The 25,898-nt window shown below is 42.3% G+C and overlaps 1 protein-coding gene across 3 annotated transcripts in view; it reads right to left on the reverse strand.

Moving 5' to 3' along the window:
• The window catches only part of CTDSPL (CTD small phosphatase like), a 77,647-nt gene extending 52,105 nt beyond the window's left edge, over nt 1-25,542 (reverse strand). Inside the window, exon 1 of one of the 3 annotated variants that reach the window (XM_051768413.1) lies at nt 24,936-25,542. In XM_051768413.1, coding sequence (XP_051624373.1) covers nt 24,936-25,011 — 76 coding nt within the window. In that variant the 5' untranslated portion in view covers nt 25,012-25,542. The remainder of the gene's footprint in view (nt 1-24,935) is intronic. The other 2 variants (XM_051768416.1, XM_051768415.1) reach the window with 2 other exon arrangements.
• Between the last annotated feature and the right edge of the window lie 356 nt (nt 25,543-25,898).

Raw genomic sequence — 25,898 nt, forward strand, 5'->3', positions numbered from 1 at the left:
ACTGCGGGTTCTGCTGGCAATTTAACTGCTGACATGCAGTTGTCACATCAGTCACAGGAACTAGGGGCAGATACAGAAATAAATAAAAGTCAGGATTCCTCTCCACAGAATTAAAAAAAGTTCTCAATTTCTTCAGCCCTTCACTGCAGGTCAGCTCTTCTACTCTCACTGCTTTCTCCCTGCTCCTTGCAAAGCTCTCAACTCCCAGTCCAGCACTCAAAGCTTTACACAGCAGCTCAGAAGTCATCTTTCCAAAACAGGGTACAGCAGGACGACTTCACCGTTCTTACAAATCAGCTGTCACGTTGGAATGTGTAAACAGACATATATCTCCTTTTTTTTTTTTGCTGCTACGTGTCAGATCTCACTACTACAAATACCTCAGGATTTTCTAAGGTCTAGCAACACAACCACTTGTCTTTTCTTCTGTTTTCGCAGTGGTTTATTCCACAAAATCTTGAAAGAGTCTGATCAAGTTAACATGAAAAACACAGGATATACATTTAGCTCACCCAGGCCCTTTCTATTTTTAGTGGAAACACCCAGTGTGGCTCCTATTTCAGTACCTGCAGATTCTGCAAATGTCTTCTCCATTGCATCACGCAGGTCATCAGTGACCAGTGACAGATCTGAGCACACCAGGGCACTGTCCCACCTGCCACATCCCTGGGAAGGCCCTGGACTACTGACACGTTATGCAAAGATTTCTGCACCCATTTTACAGCAGCTTATATGCAGACCCCATTTTTCTAGTTTATTCTTAAAAGCTTTATTTCAACGTGTGGTAATCTACTAATTTTTCTTTCCCCTGTTATCAAGTTACAGAAATAAGTTCAGTTTCTGTGACATGGTTTATTTTTGAAGAGAAAAATCTGCTGGGTGTTATTGGCTTCCTTGGTTTCTTGCAGTATTTCTCAAGTTCCTGCATTCTTTTCTGAAAACTGAAATTAGAAATTATAAATAAGGCAGCCTAGGCATTATTTTAATTCTTACGGGTTTTTTTAGAAGCTTATTTACTCTTCACAAGGTGTCAAAGGTAACAGCTCACAGTTCTGAAGTTGTACAGTTTCACACCAGCCACAAGGCACCCAATGATTTAATGTGCCATCTGCTCCCAATTAAAATCTTAGCCAGAGACTGATACAAGCTTCCCTTCCCCCATTTTAATACAATATTTTAGTGTCAGAAGTTGGTGACTTCCCTTTCCTGCTGAGCACCAGACCAAATCCCTTGTTTTCCTTTCACTACTACAATACTCACCAATTCTCTGCCTTCCCCACAGCCACTGCCAGGTGCATGTTCTGGCAAGCACAAGTCGGAGAACATAAAAAAATTAATTAAAAATAATTTAAAAACAACATCCAAAAATACCAGGGAAGCAAAAATATTCTTTATATTTATCCCTGCTCAAATCATCCCTATTGGAAACTAGGGCAGACGTTTTGCAGGCTTCCTTCCTTCCTTCTTATGCTGGAAAAAGTTATCAACTTAGTAAGTTACTATATTTTCCATCCTTCATTTGAACTGGGACAGCCTGTGCCATCTCCATAATAAAAAATTCTGTTAAACTGCTACTTCATCTTAAATCCTCTTTTTCTTTCAGGTTTGCATCTGAAAGAATTGAGGCACGCTGCCAGCTTCTCACAGATTACTGAAGTTTGCCACCCTGTAGCTCACTGATTTTAATGTTTCTGCTCTTTCTCTCTTTTCCCCCTTGAACCTTCTGGTAAGTGTCACCATTTCAGTCACCCTTTTCTGAGCCACCTTCTGCTTTTGTGCCCTTGGTGCCTCCAGGGATCTCTCTCAGCTGCTCTTCCTGCATCAAAGTCTGTTGGAACACGAGGAGGATGTGCCCCCGCTGCACCCCTTCCCCAAGTGTTTAGTTGAAAAAAACCCACTTCACCAGCATCTTCTGTGGTTTGAATCACTCCAGCACTCACACAACACAAGGCACACGTTGACTGCAGGTACCTGAGTGAAAGCACAGCAAGAGTTTATAAAGTTGTCCAAGAAAAACTCCCCAGTGTAACGGGGACTGTACTGACACCACCAGCAGTGTTCACTTTACAGCCCATTCTGCTGAGAGACACGTTGTTTTCAGGACACTCGCCCACTGCAGCAGCTTCCTGGTGCTACCATTTTACAGTCTAACATTTCATCTCAGTCTTTCTTTCTTGGTAACCCCACGAATGAAGCTCAAGTGTTCATTACTATGTCCCAGAGACCCTTCAATCCTGAAGGTGACACTGCACCGAGCCAGGACAGCACTAAGGTACACTGCTGTGATGTACCACAGCCCAGGGAAGCAGCCTTTAAACAGCAAATGGAAGTGTTATCGACATGCTCTGGATCATCTTCAAGGCTCCTCTTCTTGCCAAGTACATCTTAGTCCATCCTACAACACACACATGGAGTATGAACACAGACCACAGCCTGTCTCTTCCTGTGCCTTCCAGCAACCCCAGAGTTCTCCTGTGGCTCAAACATCAGCCACAAGGTAAGACAGACATGGACCTCCTGGTGCCAGTCCAGAGGAGGCCACAAAGATGCTCCAAGGGCTGGAACACCTCTGCTCTGGAGTCAGAGTTTGGGTTTTCAGCCTGGAGAAGTGAAGGTTCCAGGGAGACCTGAGAGCTCCTTCCAGTGCCTAAAGAGGCTCCAGAAGAGCTGGAGAGGGACTTTGGACAAGGGCATAGAGTGAAAGGAAAAGTGGGAATGGTTTTAAACTGAAAGAAGGCAGGGTTAGAATAGCTATAAAGAAGAAACTCTTTACTGGGAGGGTGGAGATGCCCCAGTACAGGTTGCCCACCCCATCCCTGGAAGTGTTCAAGGTCAGACTGGATGGGGCTTGGAGCAATCTGGTCTAGCAGAAGATGTCCTTGGTCATGGCAGGGGGCTGGAAGAGGATGATCTTTAAAGGTCCCTTCCAACCCAAACCATTCTATGATTAAAATTGTCATCTGTCATGCGTGAAGGAAGCTGCCCACACTGAAATCCTCTCCTGTGACAGACCCTGCATTTTCCTACCCTTTGCAGATCCCCTCCTATCACAACCACAGCAACCACATCTGCCACATGTGGCTTGCACTGATCCTTTTTCACAAACGTGCAACTCATCCTAGATATTTAAAAATGTAAGTGCTGTAACAAATCTTCATGTCTAGATGAAATATGAAAGCCATTTTGAGAGGGGTATATTAATCCTTAAGGGCTGAATCTTACTTTCTTACCAAGCCAATTTTAGGCTGTATTTTCAGAGTTTAAGAATTGCCAGAGAGGCAGCAACACACAAAAGTGATCTATAATTCTACTCAGGTCCCCATAAAAGTACCTCTTGACAGGGCATGTTTCCCCTCTGATCAAACATGGGCCTGCCTACAGCCTGTTCTGCCCAAACTGCAAAGCTGCCCAGCTCCTTTTAAGAAAGCTGCCACAGAGACCAAGGCTTCCCCTCTGTGACTAATCACAAATAAGACTATTTTTGTTTGGTAGGGTTCTTTTTTTTTAGGGCTTTTCTTTGTTTGTTTCTTTTAAGCATTTTTCTAAATGAATTCTGAACTCAATAGCCTGTGAGAGAGGATTAGAAACAACAACAACAAAACCCAAATTTTGTGACTTTTTTTTTGTTTGTTTCTAAATTAATCTTTCAAGACAGTGTGGTAAAAAACACAGGTCCACAGGCACAGTGGCCAGTATAATGCTTATGGATTTCCTTAAAGTTTTCCTTATAGGGAGGATATAAACTGACCAGCAACATTTTAATCAGTATTAAACATCATTAAAAGAACAGATAAAAATTATGATGTGCTTGTTCCAGGTTGATTTGGTTTTTTAAACACACATTCAAATATTCGTAACATTAAAGACTTAAGATCTGCAGAATTCAAGGAGTGCAAACAAAAGAGGAAACACAATATTCAAGACCAGGGATGCTGACAACTCAGAGGGACATCAGTAGGTTCCAATCATGTTTCAAGAAATAGCCACTGTCACCACACAGCAGAGGAGATCCCCAAACTTACAACAATCTCTTGTAACAACAAATCTTTCCACCACCCCACTCAATCTACACTATCATTTGACACAGGAATGCTTCAATCTGTTCTGCATGTACATCCACGCCAGGCAGATGAAGAGAATCCCATTTGTAGTGATGAATGAAATGACTGCAGGCACATTTGTCATGTTTCATGTCGTCGGTGACATGTTCATCTATCAGGTTTTCAACGTGAACAACCACATTTCCATCATGAGATGTCTTATTACAGACTCCAGCAAAAGCAACCACAACAATTAACAGTCTGTTTGGCAAATTTGTCTCCACAGGTGGGTCATGAAGTCAAAAAGAGAATGGAGAGGCGGAAAAGGAAAGCCAGTGAGACTTATGAAGATAGTAGTAAAAGGTCAGACTCAATAAACTTGCAGAGGTGGTCTGATGATCCCTTTTTTTAAGCAATAGGGCTGTGACCTTGTTTAAATAAAAAGCAGGTGGCACGTTAAAAGCACAGCTTGATATGCAGGGCAACATAAAAACAGATATCGATCACACTTCAAACGTATTTGTTTTGGGAAATAAGAAGCCACCAATTCTCAGTGGCAGAGCAGGATGTAGCACTACCAGGACTGCCCCCCAGGTCTCCATGCTGAGAGATCCCCATATGGTTTCAAGAACTTCTGAAGCAATTCTTCCAAAATACTTCAGAGTACAGGATTTCCAAATGCTTTTACCCTAAATCTCCTTTGGAACACTGCTAGTGGATAACCCAGTGTCCTACATTTTTTGCTACTAGTCAACACAGTAATTAAAGAGAATACACCCCTGATGAAAGGCCAGAAGAGAAACCACGCTGATCTGTTCCACGTGGAACCACATTTTAAAGTCAAAGCCTATGGGAGTGTAAAGAAAAAACCAAAGACAAACTGAAACCACACAACCTCTCTTCCACCTAACACAGCTCCTGTTTAAACTTACATCCAGAAAGGGAGCCAAACACACCTGAGGAAACAGAGATGAGGTTGAAGCAGCTTGTCATGTCACAGAATCACAGAACCACAGAATCCTTCAGGTTGGAAAAGACCTCCAAGACAACTGAATCCAGCCATTAACCCAGCACTGCCAAGGTCACCACTAAACCATGTCCCCAGATGCCAAATCTACATGTCTATTAAACACTTCCAGGGATGGTGACTCCACCACTGCCCTGGGCAGCCTGTTCCAGTGCCTGACAACCCCTCTGGTGAAGAAATTTTTCCAAAATGTCCAATCTAGACTTTCACTGGTGCAACTTGAGGCCATTTCCTCTTGCCCTATGACACGTTACCTGGGAGAAGAGACCAACTCCCAGCTACACCCTCCTCTCAGGCAGTTGTAGAGAGTGATAAGGTCTCCCCCGAGCCTCTTTTTCTCCAGGCTGAGACCCACCCCCCAGCTAATCCTCATCATACTTGTGCTCCAGACCCTTCCCCAGCTCCATTCCCTTCTCTGGACACACTCCAGCACCTCAATGTCTTTCCTGTGGCAAGGGGCCCAAAATTCAACACCGGATTCGAGGTGCAGCATCACATCAGAAAGAAATTTGTTTTTATATGCAATTCTTTGTTCCACTTCAGCTAAGCACTTAACTCCATGGATACAACACACATGGATTAGCTGCTGGTTTTGCTTCCACAGGGCTCTCATTGACAGCAGTTTTGCTGAAAAGAGCCCCACAACAAATGCTGGAAATAGCAGCAGAGCGGGCGCACAGAGTGATTTCCAGTAACATGTCAGAAATGCGCTGTCAAAGATTAACTTCTTGCCTCCAAAGGCAAAGAGTCTTTTAACTGTTAATCTCCCAAACTGTAGTTATTAAAGAGACCTCTATTAATCCACACCAGAGACAGAGAGCACAAGATTTTATAAAATATACCAGATCCTGCTGATAAACAAGAGATGACTTTTCCCCAAATTATGCAAAAAGCAGCTACATGGACTAATTTGGAACCGACAACTCTGTGTTTTGCAGCATTTGGCAAAATAATCCACCTCCATGAACATGTGTTTTGCTGTAAATGCTTCAGTTTGGGTCTTGCTATCCCATGACAGAAAGAGCCAAGTCACTGACTAATCCACTTTCAGAGACTTTTATTTATTTTTTTAACTTCTCTTGAATAAACTGCAAAACTACGCCCTGCCTTCCCCTGGCATTTCACTGCTCGAGAATAAAGACTGTCTTATTATGCAGCTTAATGACATGTTAATCTTAAAGCAAAACACTGAAGGGAAACACTAATACTTTCACCAAACAAACAAACAATCAGAAAATGTGCTATTCAGTGTAATGGAGCTGTTTGCCCAAATAATGTGAGAAACCGAAGCAGTAATTAACACAAATTGTTTTGTTTGAGAGAATTAACAGAATATAAGCAACCTGCCATCACGACACAGTTTAGAGTTGGCTTCTCATGCACTAGTTGGTGTTATGGCAATAAAACAAAGGGCACTGCAAAATGTAAAGCTGAAGCTAAAAAAAGGATGCTTCAGAATTTTACTGGGAGATACAAAGGGAATTTTAGATATATTTTATTTCTTTGAAGACAGGATTCACAGGGATTTTTTAAATGAGGTACAGATTTTCTACAGGAGTATCTACCCTGTAATTTTTCTGGATCTTCTGCACTGAAAATTAATGTTCATGGTATTCTGATTAAATGCTAAGATAATAATAATGAAGCATATACATTCTTCCTGAGGCTGTGTGAACAGCAGGTTGTATGAAGCATTAAGCTGTTTTACCTCTGCAGGGACTGTGCTAAAATAAGAAGTTAGGTTGAAAAGCAGTACATAAAATACTGTTGTCCTACATGTCCTGGGAAAGGTAAACTCAGGCAGCAGGTAAAGATCAACCTATCCACAACAGCTAAAAAAAATTAAGAAATACAAATGCTACTCACTGAGACTATAAAGGTTCAGTTTCTGTGTGTTTTACAGAAAATACATCAAACTGCCCTGCAAAATTGCTGCAGGATATTAACAACCTCTGAATTTTAAAACAGAGGAAGCTGAATTTTAGAGGTAAAGAATCTCATCTAAATTTTAAATCCAGACAAACTTCAGTTGACTTCCAAATTGAGTGTGAATATACACCTATAGAAACAGCAAACTATTTAAGGTGTGAGTGCACTACGTAGTCAGGAACATGTTTGTCAAGGAGTGGAAACCACACTGAACTTAATAATAATAATATCATGAACAACATCTCGTGATTTCCCTTTCCATCTTTGAAAAGGTGAGCTGGTACCACTGTTACCATCACATAAATACATATACAGAAAAAACAGTTTGTCTATAACCATTGCTGCACATCACCAGGTACTCTGTAGGATGGTCTCAAAGTGGATAAAAAAAGCCATGAAGGGGAAATCTTCCCCTTCCTTCTTCTACTGCCCCATCCCTGGAAGTGTTCAAGAACAGGTTGGACAGGGCTTGGTCTAGTGGAAGGTGTCCCTGCCCATGGCAGAGGTTAGAACTGGATGACCTTAAAGGTCCCTTCCAGCCCAAACCATTCTATGATTTTATACTCAAAGTATCACCCTAACACACAACAGTCCCCACCACAACACATTCAAGACACAAACCCACAATTACACAATCTGCTACTGCTGGCAGAACTCTCTGCCACTGACCACAGGTTCCCATCTTCGACCCTGTGAGAAAATTAACCCAAATAAAAGGGTGTGCATGGGGTGTTAACTGTAGCTCAGACACAGGGCATAAAAGCACTGATGTTTGCCAGCCTCAATTTTGCCTTTGTCTTTACCCTTATACAAATCAGTTTTCTGGATGTCATTGGGCAAATAAAAAAAACAAAGCCTGTGGTTGAACAGCATGGATTTACTGAAACACTCAGTAACTTGGGTACAGTGTCTCAAGAACCAGCACATTAAATCCTATAGGAGTGCTGGAAAAGAAGAGCATCCCTTAAAAATGAAGTGAGTTAGGATTCTGAGCGGGTTTTGACACACAGTATGACTTGGTTTAAAGTGGGACTGTTGTTTATTCTAGAAAATTTTTAAAGCTGTGCATGCACAACAGGATAAGTCTCTTCAACAGGTGATTGTGCTAAACCAAAAAACGTCTCAGAAGAGTACATGAGAGTATGACAAAACTGTATTATTGTGTAAGGAAGAACCTACAGCTACAGCATCTTCCTGTCTTCAGGAAAAACACAGCCAAGGCAAGTGCAAGAAGAGAATGAAACACTGGCTTTAAACTGAAAATCGCTACAAACATAATGGAAGAGAAGGATCTCTGCAGACAAATTATACTTAGGTGAACTGAGGACTGCCTGAGGAAGTGGGAAACACTGGACAAACAAGCATTTTATTATAAATTTGCACATCTATGTTAACATTTAAGGTAGAAAGAGCTACGGAGGAGGTAATAGAGAACACAGAGTGAGATTCTTGGAGGTACATATGAAGGAACAGTAGAAGAAGAAACAGACCCAAGTTGCAGGATAAATGCCTCCTAAATATCAGGAATTACTGTGCTCAAACACTAGACAGTCTGTGAAATCTCCATCCTTGGAGATACTCAAAACTTGACTAGGGAATGCTCAGAGCATCCTCAGCCCTGCTTTGGGCAGGACCTGCAGAAATCCCTTCCAACCTCAATTTCCATGCATTGCCATGAGCCTGGAACCTCCTCTCACAGTAACAAACCCAAAGGTGAGCAGCAGGTATTTACCCTATAGTTTTTATATATGTATACAGGAGGACAAACTAACTCTCAGTTATTTAAAGAATTAGACACAAGGGCTACAATACCACTAATGGGTTCAAAGAAAATACTACTTTAAAAACAAAACAAAAAAAAAAACTCTTCCTAACATTAGCCTGCCAGTCTTGTATGAACAATAAGCCTTTTTAAAAGAATTCTTTTTCTGCAGTAGAAAATTAAACCTTAGTATTTTTATCTTGAAAACCTACACTGCCAAATAAAAAATGCTAAAATGGGCTTGTGTGACACCTGAAAGGTGATTTTTTTAAAAAACCCTGACATTTACATCACACTGAATTCCTTAAAAGCCTTCATCCATCTTCCCTCCAGTTTTCTGTTAACTACCTTTTTTCTCAGTTTTCTATTTCCTGCAGAAATATTGACCTATCTTCTTTCTCCAGATCCTTACTATTTAGGCATCCTCATTCCCTTAAATTACTTCCTGGGCCATTAACAGTAGAGGTAGAGCAGGCAACACCACAGCCTGCCAGTGGAAATAAAATATCACCTTGCTAATCACTGATCACAGCAAAAGGCTGAACAGTGTTAGTGTTTCACCAACTGCTAAATGCCCTGTAAATATTTCCTGAATTGCAAACTTTCATCATGAATCTTATCCTGTCAAGCTCCAGCAGCCACCTAAATTTTATCCTTAGTGTCACAGACCAGCCCCACTAAAATCACACCACTGAGCATAGAGCTGAGCTTGCAGAATGATTTAAATCTGATCCTAAGGGAGAATTTCAGGACAGGAGCTTAAAGCTGGCTGTAAATTCAATACCCTTCCAACCCAAAACATGAAGCAAGTACCTGTGTTAGTGCCTCCCCTTGAACTAGAGCTTAAGCTCACACAAACACAGCCCTGTACAGGTGCCAAGCCAGGCATACCTGAGGGGTGAGACAAGGTTCCAAAATATCACAGCTTTGAGTTCACAAAAGGAGAAAGATGGGTATGAGGAAGATAGAAGCCCTGGAACAGCTGTGCCAAGACTTTTCCATCTTCTCAACATCTTTCCCTCCACTGACAAGAGCAGTCTGAAGTCAAGACCCAAATCACTGCAAGTGTAAGTCAAATGAAATTCATCAAATAAAAAAATAAAGTCGTTGTTCTAAACAGCTCTGAAAATTTCATTTTGCTGCAAGTGCAGCAAATTAACTCTTCCTGAACATGTTAGAAGTACAGCAATTCTTCTAATGGGATGCAGCCTTTGGACTTTTTTCTTTCTCTTAGCACAAGTCAGAATCCATTAAAATCCCTCATGTACATGTGATCTCTACCCCTCATTCCACAACAGCACCCCATCTCCTTCTACAGCCAGTATTACTGATCATCCCAAATGAACTGCCCTCCCTTTCCAGAACTGAGTATTAATTTCCCTTTTGATGCAGCAGAAATCAGAAGAACAGGAATTGAAAAGTTTCTTACAAACACTTTTCATAAATAATTACATAAAGGATCCTGATCTTGCAAATATATTAATTTAATTCAGAAAAAGGTCAATTAAAACAGATTCCGTGGCCATGCTGAAGGATAAACATATGAAAATGTTGGTTGTACTCACTCAGGAAGGCATCTGACGAACTCCATCAGAGAAGGAATCAGAAGAGGTGATATTTTATCAAATTCAGCTGCAGCTTTTTGCAGTGGGGGATTTGCTAACATCCTATAGAAACTGTAAAAACCGTCCGAAAGGCCCCTGGGATAATGCAGCCTTTCCATAACCCTCTATATTGTTCTCCTGGCTGCGTAGCAGACACAAGAAGTTTCTCTGCAGTGGCAAAACAACAAGCCCCTGCTGATGCTGAGATCAGGTTTGCCTCTATGGAGTAGAGCAACAGGACTTCGCTGTGACATGAACCTTCCCCACCCGGCAGTTTAAATGCGCTGCCTCGAGTCTGTCCCTGAGCAAACCACGGGATTCTTGCCTGCAACAGGGGGAGCTTTCGAACCTCTTCCATTTTTCCTGAATTACTGATTAAATTCAGCCAGGTGTTTGGGCTTTGGCAGCGCTGATGGGCTTCCAGCATTACCTAACGCTGCTCCCAACGGGAGGGTTTCAAACTCCGAAAGCCCGTTTTAACAACCACCCCCAACGCTGCTAAACTTAGAGCAGCAGAACACCACCACCAACCACTGAATTTCTCTTGCCAAGCTTTCCCTCTTCTTCTCCTTCTCCTCCTCTGAAGAGGAGCTAAAGATAAACGGTGGGACTCTGCAAGTCCGTATCTCTGGTTACGTTGCAACGCAGCCAAACCCCAATGAGGCACATACAGCGTGAGGAGCTGATGACAAAGCTGTCAAATTAGGACTTTGAACTCCATTTCACTCATCTTTGCACAGAGGCAAGTACAGAAGTCAGTGAAAACCTGTGCAGGCTTCCTTTACTGTTAACAGAGTCTCCACAACACAACTCCTGTCATCCTAAAGCAGACACCTACAGCAGCGGGATCCACTGCATCCTGCAAGTGCCTCTGTTGCCTCCCCCAGTTATTAAAACAAACTTGCTTTATTTACCTGCACACACGACAAAGCCACGTGGAAAACTCTCCCATGCTGACCACCTGGTAAGACACAGCAACATTTCCTCTTCTCACACATGAAAGAATTTCCAGCACTGTTGGCAACAGTACTTATCAGTCGAGTCAACTACTTGACTGAAAGAGTCCTACCAGGTATTTAAGTACTTAGGGCTCCTCCAAGAAAGGCAAATGACTGAACTGAAAACACTAATGGAGGCAGAAAGCCTTGTTTAGGAGACAGTATTGTCACACTGAGAGGATCAGAGATGAGCAGGACACTGTGCCTCTTCCAGCCCTGCATCCACAGCTGAGGGACAACAGAACATCTGGCTCAGCTTTCCCTCAAAAAGGACCAAAAGGCTGAAATGGATACACAGTGGTGTTCAAGAATAAACACAGGAAAAAAACCCCCAAAACAAACCAACCAGCCAGTGGAGAGGGGAGTTAGTGATGGACAGTGGGACATGTGGCACCTCCAGGCTCCACACAGGGCAGGAATAATGATATGTGGTCCTCCCAGTAATCAAGAAAAGTGGCTTATTTGGCCACTTGGACCAAAAGGCAGGTCATGGTTTAGAAGCACACTGGTATTATTTCCTGTGACTGTTCCAAGGGCTGCATTTAACCTCTGGGAAGTGATATAAATAGATGGGATGTTTTCCAGAGGGAAGGGTGTTAGTGGTCAGTTTTACCCAAACACTGCCATGGAAGTATCTTCAGGTTAAACATTTGAGCTCTCCGTCCAGTTGAAATGTTTTAATTTTTTCTAGCAGAATTAAGAAGTTAGTTCTCTAGTAAATACCTGCTGCTGCCTTTCACTAGCACACAAGTCATGAATTTAACATGTTCATACTCAATTCTCTTCTCAGTACATTTCTGCTATTATTCAACATGCAAGACAGCTGATTCCAGAGAAGTGAATCCGCCCAGACTTTGCAAAGAAAACAATTTACATGTATTTTGTTGCTTAGTAAACTTGAAAAAAAATTTTTTAAATGTATTTCTGGATACTGGGTTTAAACAGCTACTTTACCACCTTAGGAAAAATTCAGTGCTTATTTCATTACAGCACAAGACCATCAAACTTCACTAAATGTTTGATTGCTTTCGATGACTAAATAGAAAATAAAACCAAAACTGTTTTCAAAGGCATTTGTCTATTGGACTTGGTAGTCATTTCCACAACTGCAGCATTTTATCAGCTATTTAACTGAAAATACAGGATACAGCTTCCCAGACAATCACAGTTCCTCTACATATACACTCTTAATTAAAGCAAGAAGGCCTGTTTACTCCTGTAAAATACTCTGCAGCAGAGCCAGCTGCCCATCACCTGAGCAGATATTAAAAAGGTGAAAACTGTGAACCTGTTTTCCACTTGGGATTCTTATGCCTTCAAAACTGTGTCATTATTATTACCCAAGGGAGAAACCTTTACTGACCTTATTAGCAGAAGAGAAGATAAAGCCATTTGTTACTGAAGGCTTTAATACAAAGACCACCTACAGTGGTACTTAAGAAATCATCTTCACAATAAAAATTGCAGTTTAATTTTTTTTTTTTTTTTTAAGAGCAGCATGTATTGGGCTGACAATTACTGGAAAACAGTTAAAAAAACCCTACCATAAATTTTTGTTTTCCCACTTGACCCTCAACAAGTATTTAATGTGGCCAATAGAACCATTTTATTTCAACCTTGCACCATTAGCAAAGGAAAAAAAATCAAGTGTTTTTTGGTTGGGTAAGTACTATGTGCATTACTGCCTGTTGAAAAACAATGAATTTTTACTTGTGGATTTCTAAAATGATATCAAGTGAATTCCAGCATCCCCCCCATCCACAGCATAAGGATAAACAAAGCCTAAACTAAACAGATATTAACCTTAACATGCTGAATTTAGGACCATCTCAGATTATTCTGCGATGAGTCAGAGCAGACTTAATTTTACTCTCATGTGTCTTTAGTGGCCATGGAAGACATTTCCAAAACAAAACCAGGATTACTTCTATGTTTTAGTACAAACACAACTCACACAAACACACGCCCTTGTCCACCAGCGTGATTTGTACAGTCTGAGTGCCAGGTTACCTTGCTAGAAAAACTGCACTGCTGTGTCCTCCTGGTCACCACCACGAGGTCACCTTTGAGATTTCCATTATCAGCTGCACATTCACAGCTTATATCCCTGCTAGCATTACTGAGAATTTTTTTTGTTTGCTTTGCTTGATTTTATTTTTAAGTGTGTTACGGTTTGGTTTTTTCTTGGACTAAGGAGCACAGGGAATTATTTTTTATGTCGCAGAGCTCCAATCAATATTTTTAGATTTACAATTTAAGAAGATTGCAGGTGTTATTTGAACAGTGTGTGGTGAAACAAATAGTTTTGGGTCACAAGGGGAAGGATCAGAACCCTCTGTGGAAACTGCATTTGAACAGAACCACAACAGCACAAGGTCAATGTTAAATTTTGCACTTCAGGGATTAATCCAACATATTCCATGGTGCAAAGTGAATAGCACAGTTTCATCCTTTCCATTTAGGACTTTTCCTGACAGAATACTTTGAACAGAAATTATAAAGCCAAACCTCCTTCTGATCCCACTTTTGTAGTTACTGAATGTGACTCTGCATCCGACAGGAAGGGCACCTGAAGGATCCAGGGACACCTGGTCCTTAGGAATCTACTGAGGTTGTTTCTTTGGGCAGATTTTGTCTGAAAGCTCATTTTTCTCCTTTTAATATTATTACAGTTTTATAACATCAGATAGTAACAGCATTTAGTTCTCATGTTTAAGATAAACAACTGATTGACTGAAAGGTATTGAAAAGAATCCATCACTGCCACAACAGCTGAGGTGGTGGCATTTTTAAAGCCATCCTGCTCTCAGACCTCACCTGCTGCCAGAATGATGCTAAACAGGTAATTTATAATGATGTGCAGCAGCAACACCACAAGTAAATACAGGAATGAGACCTGCACGGATTCCTATTTCAAAACTGTCAGGTTTGATTTCTAGTTTTGTTCAGATTTCTGTCCTTTTTCCCATCATGATATGTTTACCCAAAGACAAATGGAGGCAACTGTAGGGTAACATGATGGGCACCAACAAGGTTGAAGGACTTGAAACGAAAAAATCAGACCAAACTCTCATAATACTAACAGTAAATGTTCTCTGTAGTAATACTAGTTAGCATGTAATTACTCTGAACAATTAGCTTTTAGTAACTTTTCCAATAGAGAGAGAATGAATTTGCTGGAGTGTTTCAGATTTCTTATTGGGCAGGAAAAAAGGCATTTGAATTTCAGGGCACAGTTTGCATTAAGCTGTCAGTTTTATCATGGTAATCTGGAGTCAGAAACATTCAAGTATCCAATCCACTCCAAAATTCAGAAGGACATTTCATGAGTTTTTTTTAGGTTTCACTTTCAGTCTCCATTAAACTTAACCATACATCCTTCCTTGACATATTTAATCTCAACACAAGAGGGAATCTTCCAGAAAGACAGGAGATTTTGAAATGTGAGGAAAAAGGAATCCCACAACTATGTACTCACAATAAACCCGATTAAACAAATCCAGTTAAAATCTCATTCCTCTGTGGATAAGCACAGACCTCTACACAGATGCAAATTGTTTTCCAGTTATGCTGCAAACCCCCTCCTTCTAGGACTTTCCAATTTATGTCAATGTGTAATTAGCAAATGAATTGCACTGCAGATTGCATTCAGTATTCTTTTCCTTTTCTTTTTTTTTTTTAATTCCCCAACTAACATAACCTTCCCCCTCTCCACTTCCAAAGCTCTCAAATCATTTGCAACTTACTGATTCTCAACAGAATCAGCTTCGTATCATAAAAAGTAATGAGAATTGGCAGCTGGCCAACAAATGACTTGGCAAAGGGAAGCAGCTTCCAGCACCCATAACCTACCACAGAAACACTGTGGGGGAGAGTTCAGGATCAATTTAAGCACAGACACCTGACACGTCCAGTTGGTCACTGTGTAAAGGAATCTTCCCCTTCCTTCTTCTACTGCCCCATCCCTGGAAGTTTTCAAGTCCAGCCTGGATGAGGTTTTGAATGACCTGGTCTAGTGGAAGGTGTCCCTGCCCATGGCACGGGTGTTGAACTGCATGATCTTTAAGGTCTCTTCCAACCCAACCCATCCTGTGATTCTGTGACTGATGACACACAATTCATATGCTGAAACACAATCGGTACCTTCATAATATTATTTCTCAGTACCTTCATAAAATTACTTTAGTTGTAACAAATGCAAATTGCTGCCAGTTAACCCTGTTTAGGCATTCCCAGATAAACTGGTTTGGAAACCATTTCTTCAAGGATTATGCAGGTCACCTGTATGATGCAGGAGCAAACACTTCCTTTATCCCAAATGGGATATTTTGCCTTTCCCTCTGAAGCCACGCTGTACTGTGGGAAGAGCCCTGCCAAACTTACTCTATTTTACTGGTTATTTTTTGTGCATCTCCTCCCTTTAAATACAGCACAACAATCACTGGAAGTGATAAAGACCTTTATCTTCCTAAATTTCAATAGGGAGTTAAGAAACACATAGAATATCTTTCTTTGTAAGACAGCTCCTACACCGTCTTGGCCAACTTGCCAGGAGACAATCTGTCCATGCAGTTACGGTCCTGGGCTCCTCATCACTGCACCACCTCACCCCCAAACATCCACTACAGCTTCTCACAGACTCACAAAGGTTGGAAAAGACCTCTAAGATCAAGTCCAACCACTAACCCAGCACTGACACACCAGAATTATCCCCGGACACAGCCACCAGTTCCAAATACCTCTGAGCCCCTTGAACTTCAACAGAAACACACCACAAAGAGCAGCTGCTGCTCCAGAACTTCTCATCAGAACATAAAAAGGCAAGAAAAGCAAAACACAGCAAGAGAGAGAATTAAAAAAAATCCAAAAGGTCAAAGCTTCACTCCAAAAATCCCTGTAAAATATATGCCTGAACCGTTTTTCCTGAAATGCTTTGCATTCCTCAAATTGTTAATGTATATCTTTGACCAATTTTAGTTGAGAAGTCCCACACATATATTTCGTTAAATTTCTAAGCTTTTGTGAAAGTTTAGTGAGATACTTTATAATTGCTCCTTTCTCTCCAGATGGTAAATATTAGACCTTTCTTTGTGCTTGGCTGAAGCAAGTATAAACGATTAAATATCTTCTAGGAACACGCCACCATTGACTAATCCTTTGCAGAATGCTTCTATCTATCTAATCATCACTAGGAAAAAATTGCCAACCTCACAGTTCAAGCAAATCTCAGGCTGCAAAACTTCAAAACCCATGCCCAGCATTTTGAACTTTACCAAAGTGGACCTACTGGAGCGAACCCAGAGGTGGCCACGAAGATGCTGAGAGGGCTGGGGTCCCTCTGCTGTGGAGACTGGCTGGGAGAGTTGGGGGTGTTCAGCTGGAGAAGAGAAGGCTCCAGGAGACCTTACAGCCCCTTCCAGTGCCTAAAGGTCTACAAGAGAGTTGCAGAGGGACTTTGGACAAAGGCGGGAAGTGATGGGACAAGAGGGAACAGCTTCGAACTGAGAGTAAGTTTAGACTGGATATCAGGAAGAAATTCTTCCCTGTGAGGGTGATCAGGCACTGGAACAGGTTGCCCAGAGAAGCTTTGGCTGCCTCATCCCTGGAAATGTTCAAGGCCAGGTTGGATAGAACTCTGAGCAACCTGGTCTAGTGGAAAGTGTCCCTGCTCATGGCAGGGGGTTGGAACCAGATGAGCTTTAAGGTCCCTTCCAATCCAGACTGTTCCACGATTCTACAAAAGCTTTCCTGTAATTAGAACCCCAGTAACCACATGTACGTGCATTCATGGGTAACCAATGCAAGTATGTAAACACTCAGGCATGAAAATACGAAACAGCTTTTGTGGACAGAAACGAGGCAGCACTGTCTGCAAATTGTTAAACGCGCTCGGAACGACTCTGCAAAATTCCTGCCCTTAAAAAAAAATCCTTTTACCAACGTTACTTCAAAGAAACACCTGGACTCTCCTCCACGTGTCCATTGTAACAGCAACGTTGTGGCAGAATATCTTTCTGACAGCTCTGAAGGTGGAAACTCAGTCATCCACCCCAAAGTGTTCTCTGAGATCAGGAGTTCATCCCCAAGACCTGGAGAAGCACCTCTCCCTCTTCCTCCCTCTGACTCCCAGAGGCCAAGAGAGGAGGTGATGACCAAGGGGATGACCAAGCTTTGCAAATCATCAAATAAACAAGAGAGTTTCAAATTTTACTGCTGATTACAGCAAACTGGGAAACAGCAAGATTAGTTTTACTGCCAATTCCGCTGGGAATCCTGGAATACAACTCAGGAAGCAGAGAGCTGCGGGGGTGGGGGAGAGCATAGCAGTGAATAAAAATCAATACTTGCTACCAAGAAAATAAGGTTTGCAACAGTGGCAGGAAACAGCTGACCAGTTACAAGATGACGTTAAACAATATCATCATTATACAAACTGTAACTGCAGGTTGGGGTTCATAAAACACCTGTTTTGTCCAAACTGGTCCTGGAATTTTAGAAACATTTTGAAAAGTTACATGCACGGTAGATTTTGACAGATGAGGCATCCATCATTTGGGGCTGCTCCTCTGCACAAAACAGGTTCTGCAGTACCTTACTTGCCCATCTGTCAAGCTTTAAATACATTCATAAGCATTCAGAGGAGAGTAATAGTTTCTTGCAAAAATAAATAAGGAAAAAAATCTCATTTAAAAAGCCCCTGACATCCCCAGAATCCCAGTCTACCATACATTTATTCAGATTTAACTCGCAATAAATTTTCTAGATAATAGAATTCTAGTCTCTAGTGCAGCCAATCACTTCTAGTAATTGGGTTCTTCTTTTTACAAATCATACTTTATTATCTTGTACAAAGAAAACAAGAAGTGGCACTTTGATGCAAGTGATCATTTTGATAACAGACTGAATAAAGCCTACAATCTTTATGTAGGCCCAACACCACTCACAGAACTTTCTCAGCTTCTTTGGCTAAAATTGATATTTTTACTGCTAACATCTATTTTTCACAGTAGCAGCTGGTACTGAAAGGACTGGACTGTATAGGACTCACTTGGATTTTTTTTTTTTTTGTCTTACAGCAAACATTCTAGAAATACAAAAAGAGGGCCAAAATTATACCACAGCAGACCACGTGGAATGTATTTTTACTCTGATCTATTTAGATGCCACTTATGGCTTCCATATTTGTCACATCTATGCCCATTTTATGCCTTAACCTCCCCAAGTAAAAATAAAGCGAGCTCCCATCAAATTCCAGCAAAAGCAGAATTTACAGAAGATTAACATTTCCAACATGAAACTCTCTGATGACACTAAAGCACAGGAGGCAAATTTCCTTCTGTGCCTTCCTGGAGCTCTGCAAGTTCAGCAAAGAATTTAAATCCAACGAGAAGATGTCATCCTGTTTGAGATGAGCACCGAAAATACAGCTTATATCAGTATCATTCATTAGAACAGACACATGAAGACTTCAGAGATGCTGCTGAAAGTTTTTGTGAGATTTTCCAGCCAGGTTTCCACTGCTGAGAAGAATCAGATGGTTCACAATCCTTACCAGCAATCCAGATGTGGTCTTTAAACCTCTAAATAGGCTTGGCTGATAGAAGAATGATCAGCTGTTGTCTTATTTCAGCTTGGAAGATTCCTTCCCCTTTCTGGACACACTTTTGAAAGGGGACAAGGGAACACACACAACCCAACTGGGTGGGCAGAAACCCTCTGACTTCATCATGGGAGCACCCAGTGCCCAGGAGGATGGAGGGGGTCAGGGCAGTTTGGGAGCCTCTTGTAGACACTAAAACTATTCCCATTTCCACTACCAGCCTCTGTCTGGGCTCCACAGCCCCAGAGAGCCAGGACTTCATACCCTCTGCTCTGTCCTCCAGATAGGTTGGAGCACTTTGGCAGCTCTCCCCTCCTCCCTGGTCCCATAGATGCACATTCCTAGCTGCTCTCCCAGCAAGATGTATCCCCCAGGCAGGGAGGGGAAAGAGGGATGAGCCACATTCTCCCTTACTGATTCACACAGTGGGCAAAACCTAGGGAAGAATGTAGGTAATTAGACCTGTATTTGCTTTTCCTAATTTTTTTTTTTTTAAAGAAAGTGTTAACTCTTGTGGACAGAAACACTTCAACTACAATTCAACGTAATCCATCCAAAATTCTGCGTTGGTTGGGGTTGAGTACTGGGCAAATTCACTCCTCAAGTTCCTGTTTTCATATCCAGGATCGCCTGAAACTCAGAACTTAATTGAAAATGTAACACTGATCCCCAGCCATGGTGGTAAATTGCCAACAGTTCTTCCAACTCAAAATTTAGCAGAAAACCAAACTGCACTTGCTTAGAGAGGGAACATTTAAGATTCAACACACATAAAAATTGCAGGCTAGATCTAATTTGCATCATATTCATGTTGGAATGATGACTTTTACAAGACAGTAAAACTCATAAATTCAGTGTTCCATGATGGAAAAATAAGCTTCCCACAGTTAAACCTCTCTATCAGGCCAATGGGAACGTCCTTCACCAACACTGGCAAGCGAGTCTCATTTCTCTTGGCTTTTGCTTTCTCAGCATTTTAGTTTAACGTCCCTTTAAAGAAACAAACATGGACCTGTTATCCTGAGGCTTATTTGCAATGTTCAGCTTAAACTCCGAAAGCTGAAGCGCAGCATCGATCACGCCGCATTTTACTGATTATGTCAGAAAATGCTATTTGCATTTCTGAATACTGAATTGACAAAATGTAGGTCAACTTTGGGTTTTGTTTTTTAAAAGCACATTAAACTTTGGAACACTTCAGTTAAATCACTGCACTGAAACCAGCATGAACTGAGGTGGCACCACGAAGAAATGATCGCGCCGCAGCTTAAAGACACCGACTGAAAATTCAATATTCATGAAAATTATCATTCCTGTTACTGCCAGGGCACTTCAGCCCGTTAAATGCGACCTTAAATCAAATCTTGGGTTACTACAGGTTACTACAGTCTCCTTGGAACATAAAACCTACTGTATGGCTACTCTGGTTTCATATAACAGCTATGCCATTAGTTAATGATTTAAAATTTTACCCTCTGCGAGCAATTCACATTCCACTGCAGTGCCCGAGTGGTTTCCACAACTTTTTTTTCCCCCCTCCTTAAACTGCTACTTTAACACTAAAATTCTGAAGTTAATATTATAAAAATCTGTTGAGACAATGTCTCAGGATCATTAACATATGTTCAAATGTTTGAGTGCTCTGAATCCTGGTGATGTAATGGCAAAAAAGTGCATTCAAAATATTTTCAGCTATTTTCAAAATGCTTTTCTTTTATTGAAGACACAATTAAAGGCACTTATTTTGGCTTCTAAATTGAGATCTTCAGAACTTCTTCTTTAAAATCATAACGAATATTGGTCTCGCTGGTGGTTATTCCAATTTTATTTGAAAGAAAAGAAGGCAAAAAAGTTTGTTTGTGGAAACATCCTTGGGGACTCACTGTGATTAAAAAAATTACAATGGTTCAGGTTCCACTGTGAACCTCTTTCATATAATTTATTGCATAAGAAAATACACATTTGTAGGGACACTAAAGCATTCAGTTTAAACTCTAAACAACTGAAAATACATGCCCAGCTGACAATTTTTATAGAAGCCAGGAAAGATTTATCTGAAGAGAGAAAACAAACCACCACAGCCTGAAGGAGGTACCTGAAGGACTGGGCTAGTATTACGCCACTATTTAACTTGGCACATGGAAACAGCCAAGAACCTGCATCATTTATGAGGATCAAATTAAAGAATTTAGGTAAAAAAAGGGAAATTCCCTTCTTTGGGCTGAATGTCTGCAGCCCATCCGTGACCACGCTCTCGATGTTACACTCAGTGCAAGGGCCTGTCAGCACTGCTCTGTTTTCTATACATTTAACCATATAGATCTTGCATTACAGGGCTCTGTTCAACTAATAATAAGAATTAACGCTTCCCTTTAGAAAATAAACAGCTGATTTTATCTGTAGAATTAATTACACAGAAAACCATCAGATTTTCATTTTTCATTTGTAGTTTTTATTTATATTTTTTCTTAGTTGCTCACACTTATCTCTCTTATAACAAACCCCCTTTCACGTATTTATGTCTCCATTTTAATTTCAAATTACAAGTCTTGGTTATGTTTCCAATTCCCAGAAGTGCCAGACGATCACAACATAAAATATTTCTGCGAAGAACTACTATTTTTGTTACTTAAACAACTAACAGGGAATTAAATTCTCTGCGGATTCAGTGTTCAAAATATTTTCAAGCACCTACAAATCTCTGCTAGCTGGGAGAACCGAAGTTTCTGTTTCCCAGAACTAATTTGACAACATAGGAAGGGACCAAAATCCTCCAGCAGCACGAACACCACAGGCATTTGAGAACATTACAATAATAATAATAAAAAAATATGGTTGTAGCAAACCTTCCATGCTCAGCTTTCATTTTGACAGACAACTAAATCCAGTGCACCACCATGTGGCAACATATCAGGGAATGGTTCACATACCAAGATCTGGCTTTTTCCACCTTCAAAAATTTGCTGCAATTTGGTAAAAAATAAACATTAACAAATCCATCTTAGAATGCTCCCCTTTAACAAGGTGTCACAGCTTCACTTATCTCAAGAGCTACTTTTTAATACATCTGGGCTAGCAAGAAAATACTTGGGCATTTTTATTCGTAAAGCTTGTTATTTACCTAAAAACAGAAGTGCCCCAGGACCAGAGAACCAGCTCTGTTTCTTGCCAACGGCGCTCCCTTGCACAGGAGAAATTTGGCATAAGCCTGTACTGCACATCGACCTCCTTTTAAAACATAAATACATTTTTAAAAAATAAATCAGGCTAAATGCTGGACTCACATCTGATTAAAAGCTTCAAAAAAAATCTTGGGAGAAAAATCAAAACCTTGAAGGTAGACACATGCATTATTTAGCAGCTGCTCAGTTACTGTAAAACTGCTTCTCTCCAGTTCAACAACAGGAAAATAAATTCATTTTTTCCCCCTCAAGAAACACCAACAGAAGGTCTCAAAAACCCTAAGAAAACACTGATTCCCCAAAGCCACCACATGCCACTTAGTACCCTGGAATTTATTTCTGCAGCCAAACACTAAACTCGGAGGAAAAAAACAGGTTTTCATTAAACTGGACAGCCCTGGCTCACACAGCACAGAGCTGCTGTATTTCAGACTTAAGGCTCAGGTGATCCTTGATTTCGTTAAACAAAGAGTTAATTCACGATGCCTCAACATATTTGTTAGCCATTTTGTACCAGTACATTCAGTTCACTCAGAATTAGCAGGGAGGACTCGCTCAACACCGGTCTCCTGCTAGGAACCTTATCAGTATTCCCATCTCTGCTCCGGGCGCTCTCGCAGCTCTCCGGACCTAAAGGCTTTGCTAGAAGTGTGAAGAAATCCGACAGAAAACTGGGTGACGTGATATGTAACCACGCCAGGAAGGCAGGTAGAGCAACGGGTTTTCACCAGCTCCGTACCTCGAGCACTGGGAAAACCTGTAGTGGAAGAGGTTGGAGCAAGCAGCGCGCTCCTTCCAGAGCCCAGCACGGACAGACCCGCAGTTCTCTTCCTGCAAAAGTTGCTCTGGAGTGATCTGACAGTCTCACCACAGAGCACATCGTCAAATCAATGCATGCACTTTAACCACAATAAAAAAAAAACCACCCCAAAACCAGAAAAAAAGGTAATTCACCTCCTGCATGAAGACGACGCTGGAGTTCCCTTGTCTCCCAACTCCAGCTCCCCCCTCCTTCCCCTCTCCCCCCACCCAGCCTTGCTAACGCACAGCCTGAAAAGCCCCTACTCTGCAATGAAGACCATTTTCTGCCAAAGACAAACCAACAGCAAGAACACAATGCACATTATGCAAGTTACTGCAGAGTTATGCAAGTTAGATGCATATTTTTGCTCGCTCTACCAAGGACTCTGAAGCCACTTGTTTGATGTGGATGGTTACTCTTATTTCGAGCTGTCAAATCTTCCCCTACTTGTCTCAACTGCCTTTTTTTACACTCAAACTTCAACCAGCTGCTAGTGACACTAATGAAGCCCTTCCACTGCTTACAACAACACAGACCATTAAGACCAGGACAACATCTGAGCAAAGTATCACGCACATCCACCCCAAACGAAGTCTTAGGCAGAGCAGAGCACCTTACTGTAGGTACTCCACGCTCCACATTGCCAAAACAGAGGAAAACAAGACAAATCCCTTGAGACAAACCAGGCCTCGTGGTGGAAGTATCACCTCACAAGTGACAGGAATTAAAGAGAGTTCCATGAACACTCCTATGCTGAACAAATAAATAATTTTTTGTTCAAACAACCCCCCAACCTCGTGGCTTTTTTTTTTTTTTTTTTTTTAATAAATATACCTTCATACTTCTGCAGGCAGCACCAATGAAGTGAGAAGAGAGATATTTCAGGTACGGCCTCTCAGTCAAAAGTACCAGAGAGCAACTTCAACAATATGAGACCCCTCCCTATTTACAAGACGAGCCACACAAAAATGGAAGCTTTTTGGACACGAAATCCATCCATTTTAGGGCGAGGTATATCAATCTACCATTTTTAGAAGACCACTCAAAGGTTTTACTGTACCTACCAGGGAACATGGACACTATTTCTAATTTCTGTTCTTTCTCCCCTATTTACCAGGACTGCCTGCAACGAAGCATAAACTTGACATCCAAGTAACTTCTCAAATCCACACACAGCTCCCCAGAACTTGAACCCTGCTGCTCACCCCGTACCTTGCCCACCACCAGACGCAAGGACACAACCACTTAAAGCCCCAAGACCGCTCGGAGCTTCCAAAAAGAGACAAGGTTAAGGGCACTCATCAAGACCCAGACTTTTGACAGAAGCACCTCCTTCGGCCAGGCTGGATTCATCTCATTTAGGAGCAAAACGCAATCCAGGCACGATGCCTTACGCAGGCAACAACTATTTATCTACCGAGTAAACAGAGCCGCTTTTAAAAGTAGCGCATATCTCCTCCTGAGAAGCACAAATATCCTCCAACAAACCTGAAAGCTACACATTCTGAAATGTGAGGCAGGAAAGAACACAGGAAAGCAGAAAGAAAACTGGAATTTTTTATTTTGCTTTAAAAAAAAAAAAAGAAAAAAGGAGGGAAAAAAAAATTTAAAATCTTAACAGCTGAGATTTCAAAGCGTTCCAACACACCCAGCACAGGTATCCCTCCCCTGAAGCGGGGCACTAACGGCACAGTGACCACCGTACAAAGTTACCTCCCCAAACCTCGAGGAACGAGAGTGATTTTATTTAAATGACCGATTAAACTTGGCATTTAAACACTCTAACAAGTTCTCGGCTGTATCCAGTAAGCAAATTCAGAGACGTTCATGCAAATACCTTCACCCCACAAGCAAAAAACCAACCCAAACCCAACAAGCCCTCCTCTATTCCCAGTAGCCTAGAGAGGATTATACGGTCACTGAAGAATGCGATTTTAAGCGGAGGGGGGGGGGGGGGAATAATCATAAAGAAAAGAGAGAAGGCAGCTCACCTTTATCCTGAGTGCAGGACAGGATCTCCTCCTCTTTGGGGTTAGTCACCTGGGTGATAATGGACGGGTTGTCCATGGAAACAGAGTGAGATTCCACCTGGCTATTTCCCTCCCAGAGGCAGGCGTGTGTGCGGGGCGGGAGTGGGGAACGGGGCGGGAGGGGGGGGGGGGGCGGGTTGGTTGGTTTGTTTGTTTGTTCAAGAAAAAAAAATAAAAAATCAATACGCGGGTTCGTATTTAAAAAACAAAAATTAACAAAAAAAAAAAAGAAAAACTGGAAAAAAGGCGGGGGGGGGGGGGGGGAAAAAAAACAACCACCCCAACTAACTCCTCCAGGAGCGAAGCCAAGGGGGTGGGGGTGAAGGGGGGAGCACCGCGCTGCCACCGCCGCCTCCTCCTCCTCCTCCCGGCGCCAATTCTCCGCGGCGGCGAGGGGGGGGAAGCAGCGCAACCCCCCCCCTTAAAAAAGAAAAATAATAATAATAATAAAAAAACCCCAATACCGGGATTAATCCCAATTCACCCTTCCGGGAAGCCCCTCCGAGCACTTCCCCACCCCACCCCCCCTCCCCTCCGAGCCCCCTCCGCCGCCGCCTCCCGAGGCGGGGGAAGAGCCCCCGTCCCTGCGCTCCGCTCCGCGCCTCCCCCCGCGGCCTCACGCCGCCCCCCGCATCCACCTGAGCCGCCCCTACATCACCCCCCCCCGGCCGCCCGCCCCCGCGCTTATCTCATCCCCGCGCCCCCCTTCCTCCCGCCGCTCGCCGGGCCGCCCCCTCCTCCTCCTCCTCCTCTTCTTCCTCCTCCTCCTCCTCCTCCTCCTCCCCCCGTTCTCCCGGTGGCGGGCGAGGAGGGAAGCGCGGCGCGAGGGGAGGAAGGGAGGGGAAAGGGGCCGAGCCGCTCCCGCGCTGCGCCACAACCCGCCGCCGCCTCCTCCTCCTCCTCGTCCGCCGCCGCCGCGCCCGG

This window comes from Manacus candei, unplaced genomic scaffold (assembly GCF_025592945.1).
Source record: "Manacus candei isolate 608988 ecotype Guabito, Panama unplaced genomic scaffold, ASM2559294v1 h1tg000094l, whole genome shotgun sequence".
NCBI lineage: Eukaryota > Metazoa > Chordata > Aves > Passeriformes > Pipridae > Manacus > Manacus candei.